Genomic DNA, 21,393 nt, shown 5'->3' with positions numbered 1-21,393 from the left:
ATTTGAGTTGAATTACTGAAATAAATGAACTTTTCCATGACATTCTAATTTATTGAGATGCACCTGTATATAATTTAATAATTAATATAATTAATAATGTAACTATTACGTTATTAATTTATATACACATATATAAATATACACAGTACACACTGATATATTATGTCTTTTATTTTGTTTATTTTGGATGTGATTAATCGCAATTAATCATTTGACAGCACTAGTAAAATGTATATTGTAATGCTACAAAGGCTTCATTTAGATTATTTGACGTTAAATGCATCATATAAGTCACTTTGGAATAAATCACAGTAGGTCTATGTATCATGATTAAAAAAAGCGACTTTACAGTCTGGAAATAGGCTATAGCTAATTATTTCGTGGACCCCCTATCACTTTAAGAACCTAGTCTAGACTCTGCCCCGGTACGAGTTGTGTCGAGCTATTCATTAGTCTGTTTGTTTGATGAAAAAAGATGAAATGTAGTTGCAATGAATGCATTAAGAATCCGTACAACTGCAGCAGCGGGGGACTATTATTCTGCTGCGTGATACTGCGGAAGAACTGATGACGGCCTGATTTGATCTTCAGCTGACCAATCAGCAGAAAGGGGCATTTAATTCCCGCCCACGTGTAGAAATCGAATATTCAAGCTGTTTATTCATTTTTCTACCCCTGAACGAAAAACGAAAATTTAAGCTGAATTCTTCCGGAGCCGTTTTCTCATTTTTCTACTTTCAATATTAAATAAAAAAACGAATGAAAGAATGATACACGGATTAAGTTTCATTTGTAAATTACAAAATTGAGTATTTGTTTTTTATTCAGTTGCCTTATAACCTAAGCAGTTTTTGCACTAATTTCAGTCTTCAAATCCAATCAAAATCCAAATAAAACTAAATTCACTTTTCATTTGTAAATTATATAACTGAGTATTTGCTTTTTTTTTTTTTTTTTTACTCAACTGTTTAATAATGTAATGCTCTTTATGGACTTATTTCAGACTTCAAATCCAATCAAAATTCCAATAAAACTGAAAAGAATCAAATGAGACAAAGTATCTTTCATTTGCAAATTATAAAATTGACTATTTGGTTTTTAACTCTATTGTTTCATAACGCAAAGCTGCTTTTGCACTAATCTCAGACTTCAAATCCAACCAAAATACAAATAAAAATATTAAAAATGAAAAAACAATGAAATGAGATGAAGCACATTTCATTTGTAAATTATTTAATTTAACACAACTGAAAAAAAAAGATCCTACAAAAAGTTTTTTTTTTTAAATTTAGATATTATTTTATTATTTAATATATAATGAATATTTAATCTTTTTTCTGAATAATTCACAAATGACTTTGTAGGATAGTCAATTGAATTTATTAATTTAATCATTTTATTTTTTATTAATATTTATATAAGATTTTTGCATTAAACATTCAGCAAGCATGACTAGCTACCGTGATACACAGTTACTCATAGCGTTTGGTCATCCCACCCACCCTAACTCAGACTCACAGCACCATGTTCTTTCTCACATTGGATTGTTCTGTTCTTAAGTGTCATTTCTGTCTGCAGCAGTGCAGTATGGTCTATCTGTCAATCTACTCAGCGCCTTCACTCACAGGAGTCCTCTGAGGACCGGTCCTGTGATTCTGCTCGAAAATCACTTCAAATCATCCAATAGACTCAAAGCGACACAGCATATGCCTCATCTTTTATTGATGGCATTCATCCCAGACCTCTTAGAGGGGAAAGTCACCCTGCAGCCCCCTTGACACACAATGACCGAAATATGAGAGTTCATTGAGCCGCAGTGCCAGGCTGAGTGAAATTATAATACTAAGACTAAAGAGCGGCCAGTGGTGCTTTCTTCATCCAACACCGCCCCAGATACTCCTAGAAAATCCTGCATGTGCCAAATGATTCAGGTTCAGTCAATGTGAAGGACAGTAAGGAGCATTTGTGGCATAATTATTTGTTGCATAATCCTTTAGTTCATAAAACAGCATTAATGCACTTATGGAAGAGCACAAAAGGATGCACAGATACTCAAATTCTGGCTGATAAAAATCAGTCAATAATTATCATATCATGACCAATAATCAATTAATGGCGCCATGGGCAGGTATGAGATTCTGACGGTATGATAACCTTAGATAAAAAAAATATCACGGTTTCACGGTATTGCGATTACAGATCTAAAATGTGTTATTTTTAAATGTCTGGGTAAAAAAAACTACTTTTTTCCCCACTGAACACATTTTATTTTTAAGAAACATATAGAACATTTTGGAACAGTAAACATGTCAAGCTAAATAATTAGAATAAATAATTAAATTCTTCTTAATTAAATGCAGTCACTTCAGTGAGCCTAAACCTGCAGCTCAATAATCAGAACATAAATTATTTTCTGTAAAAAAAAAAAAAAAAAAAATCCCTATAAATGAAAAAATGCAGTCACTTAAGTGAGCCTAAACCTGCAGCTCAATAATCAAAAATATAATCAAAACATAATTTCTGTAAGAAAAAAAAAAAAGAAAAAAATTTAATAAAAAGTGCAGTCATTAAACCTGCAGCTCAACAAGGTTTTTGGAGACATGCTCGCTTTCTACACATTCATCTTTCAGTCCAAGCTATGATGCAGGAATGTTCACCTTTCCCGGATTAAGTTTGGAGCTATGGTTTGGAGCGGTGAGTTACGAGGATGTGTACATATTAGGGGTGCAACGGTTCTCGGTAAAAAATTGAACCGTACCGTTCTCCACACATGGTTCGGCATGCACTAGAACCGCGGTTCAACTAAAATCTGACAATGCATCTGTAATATGGTTTGTTAGAGTTCGGCTAAAGCATTTTTCTGTTGATGGATACAAATTCTGGCTTCCCAATACATTACAACAAGAGCGATGAGAGAAAAAAACAATGTGGACAAACCAGTCACTCTTTGTTCAATGCGAGTGCTGTATGTTGGAATAACTGTCATTTATGCCGTCATCACGTGTTGATAGCGCAGGTGAGACCTGAACAGCACACGTTGCTATCGGTTTGAACTAAACTCATTTAAGCCTTGCCAGTTTAAATATTAAAGAGCCAGAAGACGTGAACTCGCGCGCGCAGTGAGAAGATCTGTGTGGTCGCTCATCCGATGCGCGTGAACCCGCATCTCAGAACGCGTGCAAATATTAAGCTCTCTGTGAAGTATTGTGTTTGAATGGACAAATTCACACTAATTAGCCATGTTATCTGCCTCGGTAGCAAGCCAAATAGTATTTATTTCAACACTGAAACAAACGGCGGGTGGGTCTCTGTCTTGATCGGGGGTGAAAGAGGGAGAAAACCGAAGATGACACAGATATATAGTTTATGTTCAACCTGGAAGTATTTATTTAGCGATTGGCGCTAAAACGTCATCTGAACGGAACATCGTTGTGTACGGAACATGGTTAGTCTACGTTACCCGAAAAATTCCCATACTACAGACTTCGTCTTTTTCGACGGGGGAAAAAGTTCCAGGGATTCATCACCTTCGGCCATCCAGGTGACTCTGACCGCTCGCACCGACCGGAGGGGGAGGGGTCGTGTGACTCGTTACGCTCTTCGCTGCACACAACTGAGGGAGTCCTGCACTTTCCGTCTTTGACGACACGTAAAAAAAACTGCGCATACCGCAGGAACGGTATAACGGGAAAATTTTGTGGTTTTGAAACCGTGACTTTTCCAAACCGCGGTATACCTTGAAACCGGTTATCGTCCCATGCCTAAATGGCGCATATTGAAATTCTATAAATAAACACATTTATAAATGTAAATAAATTGAAAATACAACATTGAAAATAAATTGTTTTAGATGCTACAAGTGAATTAATGCATTCCAACTTTAGTATGAAAAAAATCTATTCAATATTATTTTTATATTTGCTAAAGATTAAATGTAACTTTAAATTATTAATGTAACTAAGTTTTTTAATTAAACTGTATTTTTAAAGATTTGCTTTAAGTGAGCATCAGATGATGGCTATAGTAATCTAAATATAAAAGTGGGAGAAATTAGCATGCACGATTAAATATTGGGCAATATATGTAAAATATAGACTGATAATGATGTATTTTAAAAACAATCTTTCATGTTAAATGATAACCAATAACCCATTATCTGATGGCCTATAATAAATTAATGGCCCTTATTAAAATTCTATTAATAAATACATTTATAAATGTAAATACATTAAAAATAAAAACATTGAAAATGAATTGTTTAGATGCTACAAGTGAATTTATGGATGAATATAATTTTTTACATTTGCTAAAGATTACATTTAAAAGCTTAACTGAATTATTATTGTAACTACATTTTAATATTAAACTATTTTTACTTTAAGAGAGCATTAGAAAGTAATCTAAATATAAAAGTAGGAGAAATTAACATGCACAGTTAAATATTTGGCAATATATGTAATATATATATATATATATATATATATATATTTCATATTAGCTGATAACCAATATCATTTAGATATATCATGCATCCTGAGAAAATACACAGTTTCAAAAGTAGATATAAGATTTTATACATGTTAACATGAGAATAGTGTGAGTTAATCAATGAAAATGTGTAAAGTTTTATCCAATCTTGTAATTTTAACATCAAAAGCACATAGTGCAAACTTGAAGAATTACACCAATAATTGATAGAACATCAACTTAGAAAACTGTCCGACTTCATAAAGATAATTTACAAGTTTACAGCTCCAATAATAAACAGGCTGTCACTGAATAATTCACTACTGCTTTATATACTTGGATATACTTGGATACAACTGCCTGATTGCTTGTATTGTTGCAAAATGTAAACAATAATATACAGTATATTATAAGATTTTATAAACATTAATACAACAACAAACAAACAAACAAACAAACACAAGCTTCCAGATTTCTGCTTTTACAATGGAAGTGTTGCTCCATTGACTTATATTGTCTATACTACTTCAATGTAACCACAAATTTTGCCTTAAAAAAACCACCCCAAAATGAGTCAAAATGATTTTCTGTGATAATCGCATCATGCCACAGATGCTGAACTTGCATTGAGTGAGAAACAGTCCTCAGATCTCAAGCAAAGCAACTACACTCAATAATGTGCCTCCATTTTTGAACAGTCAGTCTCTGATCGATAGACTGACCTCAGAGCCGTTCAACCACATGTTGAAGCATTCATCAAGCAATAACTGCACATTGTTTCAGAAAGAACTGAGAATCGACTACAACTATGACCCTGTAAGCAACGATTGGATTGTTGATCCAACGGCCACAGTAATCGATTTCCATTTCGAGGAGCCGCCGTCTCGCAGTGACACTGGGCTTAATGAGACACATCCAGACAAACCGGGGCGCTGGAGGCCACACTCTTCATTAACACCTCTCAAAGCAGGGTTTCTTAAAGGGATAGTTCACCAAAAATGAAAAAGTACTCACCCTCAGGTCACCCAAGATGAAGATGAGTTTGTTTCTTCATCAGAACAGATTTGGAGAAATGTATCGTTATATCACTTGCTCGCCAATGGATCCTCTGCAGTGAATGGGTGCCGTCAGAATGAGAGTCCAAACAGCTGATAAAAACATCACAATAATCTACAAGTAATTCACAAAATTCCATAAGTGAAAAGCTGCATGTTTGTAAGACTCACTTCACTTCAAACCATTGCTTATGGCTAAAATACGAGTCCATAATCCATAATAATGTTTTCTCCAGTGAAAAAGTCATCTCTTCTGAATCAGGAGAGAAATATGCACAGATCAAGCACCGTTTACAAGCCAGAATGGTTCAAAACAAATATGTAGGTGGATTTTGATGTGAGAGGATAACAGGAGATGGACTTTTTCACTGGATTAACCAATACTATGGATTATGGAGTCTTTTAGCCAGAAGCAATGGTTTAAAGTTAAATGGATTGGTTTCTTACAAACAAAAAGTTTTTGGCTTCTCCAGATGTTAATTAATGGTCTGGAGTGGTGTGGATCACTTGTGGATTATTGTAATGTTTTTATTTTATCAGCTGTTTGGACTCTCATTCTGACGGCACCCATTCACTGCAGAGCATCCATTGCTGAGACACTGATGTAATGCTACATTTCTCCAAATCTGATGAAGAAACAAACTCATATACATCTTGGATGGCCTGAGGGTGAGTACATTTTCAGCAAATTTTTATTTTTGGGTGAACTGTTCCTTTAATTTATTTATATATTTCGGTACTCTTAAGCGAGGCCTTCTGACAGTATTCAATCTTAATATTTGGCCAATATAAGGAGGTACTCACGGCTGGCAGAGCTTGACCAGGTCATGGTCGGTGGTGGTTGGTGGTAAACCACGGATGTAGAGGTTCGTTTTACTGAGCTGCTCCCAGCCGGCTGTGCTGCTGCTGCTGCTGTGATTGGTGCTGCTGTTGGTTCCAGGACTGGGCGGAGCCATCGGGTGGGAGGCGGGGCCAACAGGAGGCTGGAGGGAAGGACACAGAACAAACTGCGGTCAGAGTGGAACAAGGTCAAAGCAAACAGGGAAGCAAAAAGTAAACATTGGTAAAAGAAGCCATAAGTAAGTATACTGGACAGAAAAAAACAGACTACTAATCCAGAAAGCAGATGACTCTTCACCAGTAACAGTGGGACGTTTGACCAAGATCCATCATGAGCAATTTTACATCACAGTATATTAAATATATAAATCACAATATATGTATTTGCTCAAAATTAAATGAAAATACATGCCTCAATTTATTAAACATTTCCTTAAATTTTAAACAGATCGCAATATAACCTAAATCACAACGTACAGTATATGCTTTGCTTGAAATTCAATGAAAAACATGCCTCATTTTAATATTTTCTCAAATATTATGAAAATCCAATACAAAATAACAAAATATGTAAAATAGCTGAAATGCATAACAATTGAAATGCATGCAAAATACATGTTTTTTTAATTGAAATCCAATTTGAAAATATGCCTAATTTTAATAAACATTTCCCAAACTTTTGCAGAAAATCAAATCCAAAATAAAATGTTTTTTTCAACAGCTGAAATATGTATGTTAAAATACTTCATCATAGGGCTGTACAATTAATCGAAGTTCTAATCGTGATTACAATTATGGATGCCACAATTACGTAATCGTTCAAAGCGGCAATTAATCGTTTAAAGTCCACTTATGTTATTCTGTATGCATAAGATGTGTTTTTTTCGTTCTCCATGTTATCGTAAGAGTTTTCCCATTGTTTTAATTTTAGTTTTAATATAACATTATAATACCATGCATATTTTTCATTTTTTTATTATTTAAAGAAGAAGCCAAACCAATGTATATATGACATTTGAGGCTTAGTACTATAGAAAAGCAATAAAAGTTTTTCAGTTAGAGTGTTTTCAGCTTGTTTAAATTGTGATAATCGTAATTAATAATCACAATTACAATTTCAAGGGAGTAATCAACAGTTATGATTTTTTTCATAATTGTGCAGCCCTACTTCATCAGTAATTTTACATCACAATGAATTAAAGATATATAATCACAATATATGTTTGCTTAAAATATGCCTCATTTTAATAAACAGTTTCCTACATATTGAACAGAATCAAACGCAAGACAATGAAATGTGTAAAATAGCTGAAATGTGTAATTATTTGATGTTAAAATACTTAGTCATTTTAAATTACAGTAAATTAAATGCATATAATCACAATGTGTTTTGCTCGAAATTCTATTAAACAAACTTTTTTTTTTTTACAAAACATTAATCACAATAAATGTGTTTTGACTTAAATTCAAATGACAAACGTGCCTCAATCTAACAAATATTTCCCAAATTATGAACAGATCATAATATAAATCACAACATACATGTTTTTCTTAAAATTCAGTTTTAAAAATATCTCCCCAAATTTTGCAGAAAATCAAACACAAAATGTATAAAACAGCTTAAATGTGTTTAAAATACTTTCTCAGTAAATACTTCTTAATTTTAATAAACAATTTCCTACATTTTGAACAGAATCAAATACAAAATGTGTAAAATAGCTCAAATGTGTTTTAGTCATCATTACTGAAAACCACACGATTCCCAAAACATAATTTCACACCCATGAGCCCAGCTGCATAACAAGAGACACATTTACATTTGCTAGTGAACCGCTGAGACTCTGGTGACACACCTTGTGAAACTGGGATTGTCCCAGGTAAACCGGGACGTCTGGTCACCCTATTATGAGACGAGATTATGAGTTATCAGATGAACAAGAGTGCCAAACCTTCTTCTTAAACCGTTTCTGCACATTTTAATGCAAACTCAGTGTAGAAATGTAAAAATGTTAGCAGTCTAGGCCAATTAACAACCCTAACAAAGAGCAACTCCAAATCTAATCAGCAAGAACAAACACCAAACATCAGCTTTATCTGAGGACTTATGCAGAAAATAGAATAATGTGAGCAAAACAGGAAAGCAGAGTGGTAACTTTGGCAAGGGAAGATATCTTATGCACACATTTTGTAAAGATTGCAAAACATGTCAAATATAAAATATGTCTGTTCTGACCCACCAACAGAGTACGTTTCGTTTTGCATATGCTTTTCAATAACCATAATTATTAATAATTAATTTTATGAATAACACCCTTTGCGTTTCAGTTTTTGGCCGAATGAAAATGGCAATTTTGGTTCTGGTAAAAAAATTATTTCAATGCATCATTACAAATAAGTGTTGCTTTTACAAATTCTACAACCCTTCAAAAAATCTGCAAAAACAAACACCATGCACAAGCTTTATCTGAGAACTTATACAGAAAACAAAACAATAAAAGCATTTTTAGGCCCCTCGCAGCTGGATTTCAAATTTTCAGCAACAGTGCATGCATACAAATCTTTGGCAAGTTAATGTACGATCTTTCCCTCCACCCCTATAGTGTACAGGATCTGTTTCCTGAACCTCCTCAGCTCTGATGCTACACTGCTCGTGTTTGTCAGTGCGAGGATGAGTATCTGGCAGCGCTGTGATCCATATCTGCAGTGCAGTCTCTTCTTCTTCAGAAAGCAGTTGTCAGCATAAAGTGGGTCCACAGGGGCCAGAAGCTCTGACCTAGGAGCACGGCTGACGGAGAGGACGCTTCGGGAATCTAAAGGAAGTGAATGCGGCACGGGAGGCCGAGGGGTGAGCGCTGAACATTTCTATGTGCTGAACCCTTTTGTTAAAGCTTTGTTCTTAAGACGAGCTTGATATGCAACAGACCTAAATCCATTCGTTTTATCTCAATGCAGGTGAATCCTGCTTGTTTTATAGAATTGAACATAGGTAGATCTGCAACAACTTCAAGAAGATCAATCATTATACATATGGTAAAAACTCATTCTAATTTGCATGCACAAAGAGCCTATCTGCATTTTATGTCATTTTGGGATGGGTTGAATTTTGCAAAACGCTACACCGTTTGAGCTAGAGACTTACAATTTCAGAAAGAAGTCTCATTTCTCACGGGAAACAAATATGCCTCAAGGACTTGTGTGTTATGAAATCAAAATATTCTCAGTATTTCACATTAGAGGTAAAACCTTTAAAAACGATTTTCTCTTCGTTTGAGACATCATTGAACATTGACATCATCCAACAAACATCATTGTTGGATATATCTTTTATGCACATTTTAAACGGATTTGTTGAGAAAAATATACTCCTTTTATTTTACATGATATTCCAATGCTGTGAATATCATAGGAACTTCACGTTTTCACTTGTCCCACGAACATGTCACCTTTCCATCCACAAGAACCAAACTGCAACTCTATGAGGAACTGATAATAATAACCATTTTCTGAAGGGACGACCACCAGAAAAAGCCTAAAATCACCCACTTGAGTCTTTCTCAATCAGAAGTTTTAATAAAACTGATGCAATACTGAAAGATTATTTTTGATGAAAGTGATGTAATACAGCACGGCTGCTGTGAATGTACAACTCTGATGATTCAAAATAAAGTCTACAAAAGTCTATAAGTACTACAGTCAAGTTGCAAAAGACAAGCTTGATATAGTGAAAAAAGTATTACCTTTGGAAACAGCTTGCAAAATTTGAAAAGATTTGTTGATATTTCACAGATCTAGAAATTAAAACCTGAGACCATCAATGCAACTGTAATATTAAATGTTATTTTAAGAAAATTCCTTGAGTGATTTTTTTCACTGAAATCTTCGATTTCACCAAAAGCCATATACTTTTGCATTTGCATTTTTTTGGTTCTCACGGATGCAATAAAGATATTTTTGAATCGATTTGTTGAGATTTAATGGATCTAGAAATTAAAACCAAAGACTGTCAATGCAACTCTAAAGACTGTAACATTAAAGCTTTAAGAAAACAAATTTAAATGAGTGATACTCCAATTAGAGTCTTTTATTTTACCACAGTCTAAAAAAGAACACAAACAGGATGCCATATACTTTTGCATTTGCATTTTTTGGTTCTCATGGATGCAATAATGATATTTTTAGTCATAATAGTGGTGAAAGTGTTGTGGTTGTCATGCATGTTTTTAAACATGCAAAGTCCATCAATTCTCTGAGCGAAAGGGAAGTAAAACAAAACCCTACTGTACAAAATACTCAAAAATGAAACACTGATAAACTGTTGCACACACTGAAAAAAAAAAACAATAAGTAGATTTACTTAATTTTTATTTTGCAAGTTTTTGCACACATACATTTTAAATAAAATTTAAGTATTGAATTAGGTAAAATCTACTTAACTAAGTTAAGTAAAATTAGCAAAGGAAATAAGTAAATTTCACATGGCCAGCTAGAGTTTGATGAGTAATTTCTACTTAATTATTTTGTTAAATATGAAATGCTCAAGTACATTTCCCTCAGTTACAGTTTATAAAATTTACTCAAACAATGTAGCACTGGAAAACAACCATGCTATTAAAGCATGTGGTTCACTTCCAAACATGTAAGTAAGCAAGTAGACAGCTTGTTATCCTTTGAAGATAATATGTCCACTCAATATAATTATTACCCAAATGAACACAAAGACCTCAATACTTGGTACACCATACACAATGATGGTAACAATCAGTGGACAGTCTTTGAGTATAAATGGGTCATTTTGAGTAGAAAATTAACTCCAGATATCACAAAACAGTAAGTTACTAAACCTTACTGTTTTGAAAAAGTGTAAATACAACTTGAAAACAGTGAAAATGTTAACCTTTTTAATTATTCATGCCTCAGTGCATGATGGGAAAAAACAAGATCATAACTTTGATATTTACTTAAAGAATCCTTCTAAACATAACAAACAATTCCAAGTAAAATATGCTTATAATTTCAAACTTTAATTTCTACAAGCTTAAATTGAGTAGTAATATATAATTTACTTTATTTTTTTAATTCTTGCCTGAACTAAATTATTTAATGTAGAAATTACATTTGTTTTTATGTAGTATTTACTTCACCACAAAATCATTTTTATCAGTGCAGTGAGAACGGGAACTTTGGACTGATTTCTCACAGATATTTATTTTTGGTCATAATAGTAGGGGAAAGTGTTGTGGTTTATCACACGTTTCACACACATGCAATATCCAGCATTTGCTCTTAGCAAAAAGGAAGGAATATGAACTAAAACAAAAGTCAACACAAAATATATAAGCCCTATCAGGTATGAAAGAGTCCGATTAATCATTGTACAGTGAGAACTGAAACTTTGGATTGATTTCTTATTTGGTCATAGTAGTAGTAAAAAAAAAAATAAAAAAAAAAGAGTTGTGGTGTATCATGCATGTTTTGTACACATGCAAAATTTCTCAGAGCAAAAGAGAAGGAATATGAACCAACTAAAAAAAAAAGTCAACACAAAATACTCGAGCTCTGTCAGGTATGAAAGAGTCTGATAAATTGTACAATGACTATTTTGGATGGATTTCTCAAATGGAAACACCCAAGCTCCACTGCTACAAACATCAAGCAAATGTCACGCCGATCCATACCAAAATTTTGTCTAATCAGAACAGCTTAAAGGTCCCCTGAAGTGACTCGAAACGCAGCATTATTCTATGTGGTGATGTAATTTCAACTGAAACAGGAAGAGAGGGCGGGGCTGCTCGATATGCTGCCCTTTTTAAAATAGCCAATAGCATTTTGTTTATATCTGCTCGGGCCAGAGCCATAAAGCCGCATTTGACAGCCACAGTCTAATAGATTACCCCCTAGATTCAATATGAAACTCGTAAAACAAAATAGTGGTCATAATCATTCTGAGGTTGTGTAGTTGTAAAAGTTATTAAAGGGGTCATATGATGCGATTCCAATTTTTCCTTTCTCTTTGGAGTGTTACAGGCTCTTGGTGCATAAAGAAGATCTGCACGGGTCAGAGCCGTTGAGCTCGGTAAAGCCGCATTTGACAGCCACAGTCTAATAGATTACCCCCTAGATTCAATATGAAACTCGTAAAACAAAATAGTGGTCATAATCATTCTGAGGTTGTGTAGTTGTAAAAGTTATTAAAGGGGTCATATGATGCGATTCCAATTTTTCCTTTCTACAAAGAACCATCCAGTCAAAGGTTCTTTAAAGAACCATCTCTTTCTTACCTTTTTATAATCTGAAGAACCTTCTTTCACCACAAAGAACCTTTTGTGAAACAGAAAGGTTCTTCATATGTTAAAGGTTCTTTATGGAACCATTTAGACAAAAAGGTTCTTCTATGGCATCGTGAAGCACCTTTATTTTTAAGCGTAGAGGAGAAACAATAATGTACAGTATGTGGAAAATAATGTGTTTTTTAACCTTAAACCGCATAAACACATTTCATTACACCAAATACACAAAATAATGTTCTTTTTAGCAACATCATATGACCCCTTTAATATATGCCGACTCGCGCATATGATCCGCTCCATGCGATCGGGTCTCTGGACTGGAGCCAAAGTCTGGATCAGACTGTGTGCGCTGCCACGGTTCGCGTGAAACAATGTGAAACCAGACCTCATTTGCACCAATTGAAAGCATATTTCGTTCCCTATCGCCTATATTGTGCACTTCGAGCCATTCACCCTACAGGAAACACTACACTGTGAACAAGTGACCGGTCTCAGCTGGTGCTTCAGCGTCTATTTATAGTGCAGGGGGCGGGTGCTTCGGATTTTAGAGAGCATTTGATTGGTCAGAAGATTTGATGAGAAGATGAAGTACGATGTGACGTCAAAAAAATCGCTGAGCCGTTTTGGCGGAAGGGACGGAACTGCAAGCTTTGCATGCTTATATCTTCTAAATGCGAATTTTGTCACTGTTTTGGAGCACACTGCCTTATAGATAACCTTAAGACTAACATATTGATACTAACACCCAAAAAACTTTAATTTTGATTTCATGGGGACTTTAAACCTAAAATGCGAGGCCAATGGCATTGAAAATCGTCGGGAATTTCTGAACGGGCTGCGGATCTGTTGAGGTCAATGCTTTGCTGGCGCTATAAAAGAGTTCTTGTGTGGTAAAGACATCACTTCCGTCCTGTTTGTATGGACACAGATGTTCTGAGCTGCGGAGGTCTCAAGTGCCCTAGCAGTTCAACTGTGATTACCCCTCTTTTGTGGAAGTAACAAGGAGAAGGAAGCGTTCGGAATCTCTGGTATGCAGCAGTGACACAGTTCACTGGGCGAGATCCAGAGAGAGGAAAACTGTCCTCCAGTGTTCCCATCCTGCCTTTTACGCAACTTCTGAACCACTATAAAACTAACAGAAAGTTCATTGTGAAAATACATTCCATTTGTTTTATATGGTAGTGCACATGATATTACTTCACATGTCACATGGACTCATCATCTTTCCATCAACAAGGATCTAATTCAGACACTATTTTCCTAATTAATGCTGTTCAGTTGCTTTGACACAATCTGTATTGTTAAAAGCGCTATATAAATAAAGGTGACTTGACTTGACTTAATCTGAAGGCATAACCTTGTTCTGAAGGTACATTGAAAATCTGGTGTTGGATTTACTTTGAAAGAGTTTTCACTCAGAAATTGCTAGTAAATTTCACAAATAATAACAAAGAAACGGCACATAACACACTGAATTAATTGAAATTAGAACGACTGAGATAGTATATTTATAGTTCCAGTAATCTTTGGAAACTTTTTTACAGCCATTAATCTTCCACTTCTGTCTTTATCTGCAGTCCTGAGACCCATTTAAACTCACTAATAAATTTAGTGCAATAAAATAGAGGCAATATTTGATGCAAGAGGTATATACAATAATCTTAGCATGATTATTCATTGCATGTTATATAGGTATCATTATGATTCAAAATAAATTGTATATACACTCTAAAAAATGCTTCCATATTTGACCCAACATTGGGTTGAAACAACCCAGCATTTTTTAGAGTGCATAATTCAGTCAAGTTTCTAAAGAAATAAACATGTAACATGACTTGGCTTAGCGGAGGAAAGCCATTCCACAAACCAGTTTTAAAAAATGTTCTGCTTTATGCAATTTATATGCAAATACAAGATTTTCATTTGAGAGTAAAGGACTCTAAATCGAGTTCAACACTCATATAATATCATATTAACATTGTTTGTACTTCATATGAGGCGTGTAAGTCAAATTAAATATTGGGAATAGTGCCATGGGTTTGTTTAGATGAATATTATTTTATATTATGCTGTCACTGAGCATTGCTGTTTACATCTATTACTTTGACTCACATTTAAAAGAACAATTCACCCCAAAATTACAATATTATCATAATTTACTCACTTCTAACCCCTTTAGACTTTGTATTATCTTCTTTCTTCCATGATAAAAGTATGATTTATGTGCAACATTTAGTTTTTTGAGGTCATGTGATAGCTGAAATGTAATATTTCCCATCATTATATAAGCTACTATTGTAGTTTTTCCATGTTTTATTTTTATTTTTTTGGTGTGTGTGTCTTTTTTAGGAGTGTGATAATATAAATCACCATCCATTTTCATGATTATAGAAAACAGAAGCATGGACATTCTTCTGTCATGTTTCACACAAAAAAGAAAGTCATACAGGTTTAGATGGACATGAGGGAGAGTAAGTGATGACTACTTTTAATTTTAGCCTGAACGATCGCTTTAATTCCCATACAAAATCAGAGACAGCAGTGAAAATGCTCAAGATTGGCAGGTGCTGAAAACCACAGACCTGAGCTCCATGAAATCCAGTAGTGCTGAACAAAATATAATTTCATTAAAGGTCTACACAACAAAGACAGTATTTATGGGTCAGAACAGAGTCAATGTCCTATTGAAATGGCCTGGAAACCCTTTGGCTGCTCTTTCTGCTATTGTCCAATGCAGCTGCGTAAAGACGTGAACACACAACTGGATAAATAAGACAAGCTTGAGTTTAAAAAGGCAGCGGTGGATTATTAAAGGTCACTAAATCTGCCTTGATATGGATTCCCCCAACACTGTGCTGATACTAAACATTTAACAGGGTGATAAAGGCCTCTATCAGTTATGTGTGGTGACTTCTGAAATTAGACAGCAAAGTCTCATGGTTTGACATGGCTTCTGGTTTAAAGGCATAAGGAACAACTTTACACATTTAAAAAGCAACCCATACTATGCATTTTAATCCATGATTAAGTTACATCCCAGCTGTTTCTGAAAGCCATTTCTGCAATGTTTCCTGAAAATGTCTTTTTTTTAATGTTTTAAAAACGTTTCACATAACATAAGGTAGTGCTGGGCGGTATACCGGTTCATACCGAATACCGGTGTTTATTTTTGTTATGATATGAATTTTTAAAATACCGCAATACAAGCATGTCGCTTAAACAACGTTCGGAACGCGACACTGTTTGAAAGGGGTCCCTTTTCACTGTTGCACTGTGGTGATTTTGACAATATTCACTCATCATGACAGTAAAATAGGGCATTCTAAGTCAATATACTGCAGTATTTCCTCTCTCAGTCAGTAGAAAATATGGTTAACACCCGGTCATGCATGAAAAAAAAATACCGTCATGTACCGTGAAACCGGTATAATTTTGAAAAATACAGTGATATAAATTTTTGGTCATACCGCCCAGCACTAACATAAGGGAACATTCCATCACTATCATTCTGCTAATGTTACTTTTGAACGTTCTCGGAATGTTCTGAAACAAGTAGTAACATTTAAAAAACACAAAAACTAAAATGTGACCCTGCAGCACAAAACCAGTCTTAAATCGCTGGGGTATATTTGTAGCAATAGCCAAAAATACATTGTATGGGTCAAACTTATCGATTTTTCTTTTATGCCAAAAATCATTAGGATATTAAGTAAAGATCATGTTCCATGAAGATATTTTGTAAATTTCCTACTGTAAATATATTAAAACTTCATTTTTGATTAGTAAAATGCTTTGCTAAGAACTTCATTTAGACAACTTTAAAGGCGATTTTCTCAATATTTAGATTTTTTTTTGCACCATCAGATTCCAGATTTTCAAATAGTTGTATCTCGAACAAATATTATCCTATCCTAACAAACCATACATCAATGGAAAGCTTATTTAAATCTCAAAAAATTGACCCTTATGACTGGTTTTGTGCTCCAGGGTCACAAATGATTAGAAAAAAACATTCCATTCATGATATATAAATAACAATTTGTGCTCATTTTTTGAGAACATTATTAAAGACCTTTGAACAAACATTCTATTCATGCTACTTAAGAACGTTTCTTCATAACTTTGAGAGAACCTTGCTAGAACATTCGGAGAACATTCCCTGTTTGCTAGGATCAAAGTTAATCAAGATTTCTTCGAGTTTTTATGCACTTCTTGCATTGCTTCAAAAGAATTTAATACAAGAATGCAGTAACAAGCACATTCGGTCACTTTTAGCCTGTATTCCTCCATTCACACCACACTAATTACATTCTCTCACGCTAATGTGAACATAACGAGCTAAAGAAGGCAAATCGAAATATTGGTTTTGCTTTATTCGTGTACTACTTTTTACTGCATTATTGTAGTTTCTTTTTTGGAGCATTTGACATGACTTGGTTTTAATAATCCGTATGTTAATATAAACGTTAATAAATGCATAGTACTGGGTGCTTAATGATTTCCCTCCATCATTCTGGAGATCACATTCTCATCCGATTTTTTTCTGAGAAGTCACTGCCTCCCTGTCCTCGGAGAAAACGCCCCTGATTTCTATTTTAGATGAAAATAAACTCGTCATCCTGTAAAGCACAATGAATGCTATTAGTCAAGTGTTCTGAGAGGATACGCTGGAAAACGGCACAGTTAGTCACGTTGCCGGTCAAGCGGGAAGTCCTTGAAGCGTGCTAATCTCTTTAAACGCTCACAAAATGAATAGTTTAAAGGCATCACATTTGGACATCCCAAACTGCACTTCATGCCACATGAGATTATTTTGTTGAATTTTTCCAATCAGAACAAAAGCTGTGCAACATTTCCATTTATTTCAAACGCATAAACATTCATTATATTGAACAACATGCACTTTCCAAGAAAACAGCAAGTCTGTTTTTCGACTTCAGGACAGACCTCAAAAACAAAACAAGACAGCTCATCTGATCTTTGCATTGGAGAAACAGCCGTGCAAACAGGAAATGAGGCACAAACACGGCCTACAAGTGGACAAAGAACATCTTTGAGGACGAGAAGCCAGTGTTTCCCCTCTGCCCCGACTGAAACCCATACATTCCCAGAGTGGAATGGGCTTTTCCCAGGAACTCAAAGCCTGTTTGTATCTCGCATCTGTTTGACTATTCAGCTCTGCGGGGAGAGACTGGCTTCTTATCAGAGCACCGCAGACCTAGTCAGCCCATCATATCCGTGCTGGAAATACACTGAACTTCCAGTAAACGCCCTCACCCTGTGAGAGATGCTGCTAAACGTCCTATGAATATATGCATAATTCTCTTGAGAATTCTCTATACCAAACCCTTCCTCTTTCTCTTCCACCCCCCTCGCCTTCCTCTTCTATCAAGAAGTCAATCTCTTAGCATGCTGCTGATAAATCAAATTTCATCATTAGGTGACGCGCTATAAGCGTGCCATTCGGAACACGCTGATCATCAAGGCTTTCGCAGATGCTGCAGGTCGAAACAGCGACACTATCTAATCCCATCATGATGCGCTGATATGACAAGGTCACCTAAACCCGTCTAAACCAACCTCAGAGTCACCTGTAAAAGAGTCGCGTGGAAACACCAGCAGGTCATATCTGACCCCAAAATCATATTAAAAAAATACTGCATTAAAATCATTGAATGCAGACACTACTTTGCAGCTCCTTTATAATTCCTATTATTCTTATGTGTGATATATAAATTCTATGTTAATGTTTTAATGCATTATTGTGGGAAAAAACAAATGCTAGCATCAAATATAAATGTCATTGCTTTTTGGCATTAAAGTAATGAGAATTTGAGAGGGAAATGTGCATAATTGTCATGAAAATTTGTCACTTTCTTTATGCAAAATCTAAAAATATGGCTGAAGTGTGACTTTGGCATGTTCGCTTACAGGTTTCACGCGAAAGACTTTAAAACCAAACATATAACCATGGGGGTCACAATTAAAGTCAAATTATGATTTTTACCCGTTTACAATTATGCAACATCCTCACTGTGTGCCCAGAATTGGCAAAAAAAATCATCCATAACATATGAATGAATCTTGTACGTTCTCGTCATTACAACTTGTCGTTTTCTTTATGCACAATCTAAAAATAAAATGACTTTGGAATGATGATTTTTACCAGTTTACAATTATGTAACGTTCTCACTATTTGGCCAGAATTTGGAAAAATCATCCAGGCGGTTGAATAAATTTCCACCAAATGTTTCCATCTTGTATGTTCTCATCATTAAAATCTGTAATTTTCTATATGCAAAAAAGGCTGAAATACAACTTGATGTGTTCTTTTACATGATTTATAACTGCACAAATAACCATGAGAACCACAGGCAAAGTCAAATAAGATTTTTACCCGTTTACAATTATGCAACGTTCTCACTGCGCTGCCAGAATTAGCAAAAATTATCCACAACAACCGATGGATGAATAATCTTTCACCAACTGTTTCTATATCGTACATTCTCATTAAAATTTTCTTAATGCAAAATCTAAAAATAAGACTGAAATATGACTTGGACACGTTCGATTATAGCTTTCAACCAAAAGACTGCATTACCACACTGTAAAGAGCAAATAACCATGAGGGCCACAATTAAAGTCAAATATGATTTTCACCTGGGTATGATTATGCAACATTCTCACGCAACATTCAAAAAGATCATCCTCAGCAACTGATGGATGAAAACATTTCCAGCAAATGTTTCTGCAGGTAGCGCATGTGAAATGCATGCATGGAGTGAGATTAGAGAAGGCTTTAATGAAGAGTGTCATATGAGAGGGCGCATTAATTCAGCGCTGTGACTTTTGACCATTACAGCACAGTAAAGTAGATTAACCACTGAAACCGAACACTCCATCAGAAGAACAGAGAGGCAGGGCTGTGAATGTATTTTCCCATCAGAGGAAAATGCAGTGACGTGCATGAGACTCGTAACAACCTGATCAAACAGAGGCCTATTTTTAAACTGGTGGGACGGGTTTGATCGGGAGGGGGGAAAGGTGTGATAAAATTTGAATGAGTGCCGGTGCCATAACACAACAAAATGAAACGCTAGCACAACAAAAACACACCCATCGGAGGGGAGCATTTGATTGGAAGGGAACCAATGACAGCTATTCTTTAAGGATTAGTTTCATGGAAGTGCTGCTTTTGGACACAAGTAGTCTTTCATCCGTCGATCATCACTGGAACGTTCCATTTACTGTTATTATTACAAGAAAGTGCAAATAATAGTTTCCACAAACACATTAGCACAGATCATTCTGAATTATGACTTCCAATTTAGACAACAAATATCCATGAGGGCCACAATTAAAGTCAAAGACGGTTTTACCTGTTTACGGTTATGCAACGTCCTCACTGTGTGGCCAGAATTTGCAAAAATCATCCTCAACAACCGAATATCCACCGACAGATGAATAAATTTCTACCAAATGCTTTTATCTCGTACGTTCTCGTGTATCCAGGAGGGTAAAGTTGTATCTGTGGCTCTATAAACCATAGAGAGCGAGCAGCGCTGTCATAGAGTCTCACTTTGACGTATCTTTAAGACCGAATCGTTGCGGGGGAGAAATAATAGGTGTTGCAGAAGGGTGAGCAGCATATATCCCACGGACACTCGCTGTAGTCGGCTTGCCCAGCCTGTCTGTTTCGCTCAGTTCATTGATCTGCAGTGACTTCTCCACAGAACTACACCTCCCACTATAGAAGAAACCACTGGGCTCTGTTTAGAGGGGGGACGTACACACAAACAACACTCAAAAACATCACAAAACAGACTATTCGCTCAAATACTAATGCATATTGCATGTTAAGCATGCATGCATGCATTTACAGGCACTATGTAACGTGCACAATGCTCTGGTTTTTAAGCGAGGGGATATTACATTTCATCATCTCCCCTTTGGCTGCTCTTGGTTTCCTTTGGCCCGCATACTTCACATTCCTGAGTGAGTCCATCAGGTTTTGTGGTTTTACAATTTCATATGTGCTATACAAACTGACTTAACACTGCGTTTAGGACGAGAAGCCAAAACAAGTGTAAATGACGTAAAAAACAATGTCAAAGAAATAAACATATATTTTCAAAAAAGGGCCATTTATAGCTTTTTGGTGTTATCTAACTGCAGGAAGAGCTGGTATGTAACCTGACTCTCCTCTATGGTTGGAAGACCTGGTTGTGTAGTTAGGGTGAAATTTATGAAAACATGTTCAGGTCAAGCTTAACCTTATATTATATTTTGCATTAATTAAATGAAGCGTATTGTAGGAGCATTAAAGCTTTTTTGCATTGTGACAGAATTTTCATGGCAATTAGACACAGATGACCTTAGGAGTGCTTTACTTTTTCACATTTATTTTGAATTAAAGTGATTTTATTAAATTATATTTATTTACAAATATTTATATTGCACTACATTTAATCTAATATATAATGTATGTATGTATGTATGTGTGTATAAATGATAAAAAATATTATATTATATTATATCAAATTATTATATTAAATTATATTATTATATTTTACTATAATTTTATTTTTATTAAAAGAAAAATGATAAAACGTATTGACATGTAATATATATATATATAACCAAACACACACACACACACACACACACACACACATACATATATATCAACCCTCTACATTGCGAGTAAATCACTCGCATATGCGACTAAATCTTCACTCTGGGCA

The 21,393-nt window shown here is 35.0% G+C and overlaps 1 protein-coding gene across 3 annotated transcripts in view; it reads right to left on the bottom strand.

The window, feature by feature from the left end:
• Positions 1–21,393, bottom strand: part of LOC107663836 (RNA-binding motif, single-stranded-interacting protein 1-like) — an 82,270-nt gene that overhangs the window by 41,938 nt on the left and 18,939 nt on the right. For 2 of the 3 annotated variants that reach the window (XM_016454187.1, XM_016454195.1), the window contains exon 2: positions 6,327–6,505. In XM_016454187.1, the coding sequence (XP_016309673.1) occupies positions 6,327–6,505 (179 nt within the window). Of the gene's footprint in view, positions 1–6,326; positions 6,506–20,028; positions 20,348–21,393 lie in introns of those variants that run through there. The other variant, XM_016454203.1, reaches the window with a different exon arrangement.

This window comes from Sinocyclocheilus anshuiensis, unplaced genomic scaffold (assembly GCF_001515605.1).
Source record: "Sinocyclocheilus anshuiensis isolate Anshui unplaced genomic scaffold, SAMN03320099.WGS_v1.1 scaffold81, whole genome shotgun sequence".
NCBI classification, from domain to species: domain Eukaryota; kingdom Metazoa; phylum Chordata; class Actinopteri; order Cypriniformes; family Cyprinidae; genus Sinocyclocheilus; species Sinocyclocheilus anshuiensis.
This window is presented reverse-complemented; position numbering and strand designations above follow the sequence as displayed.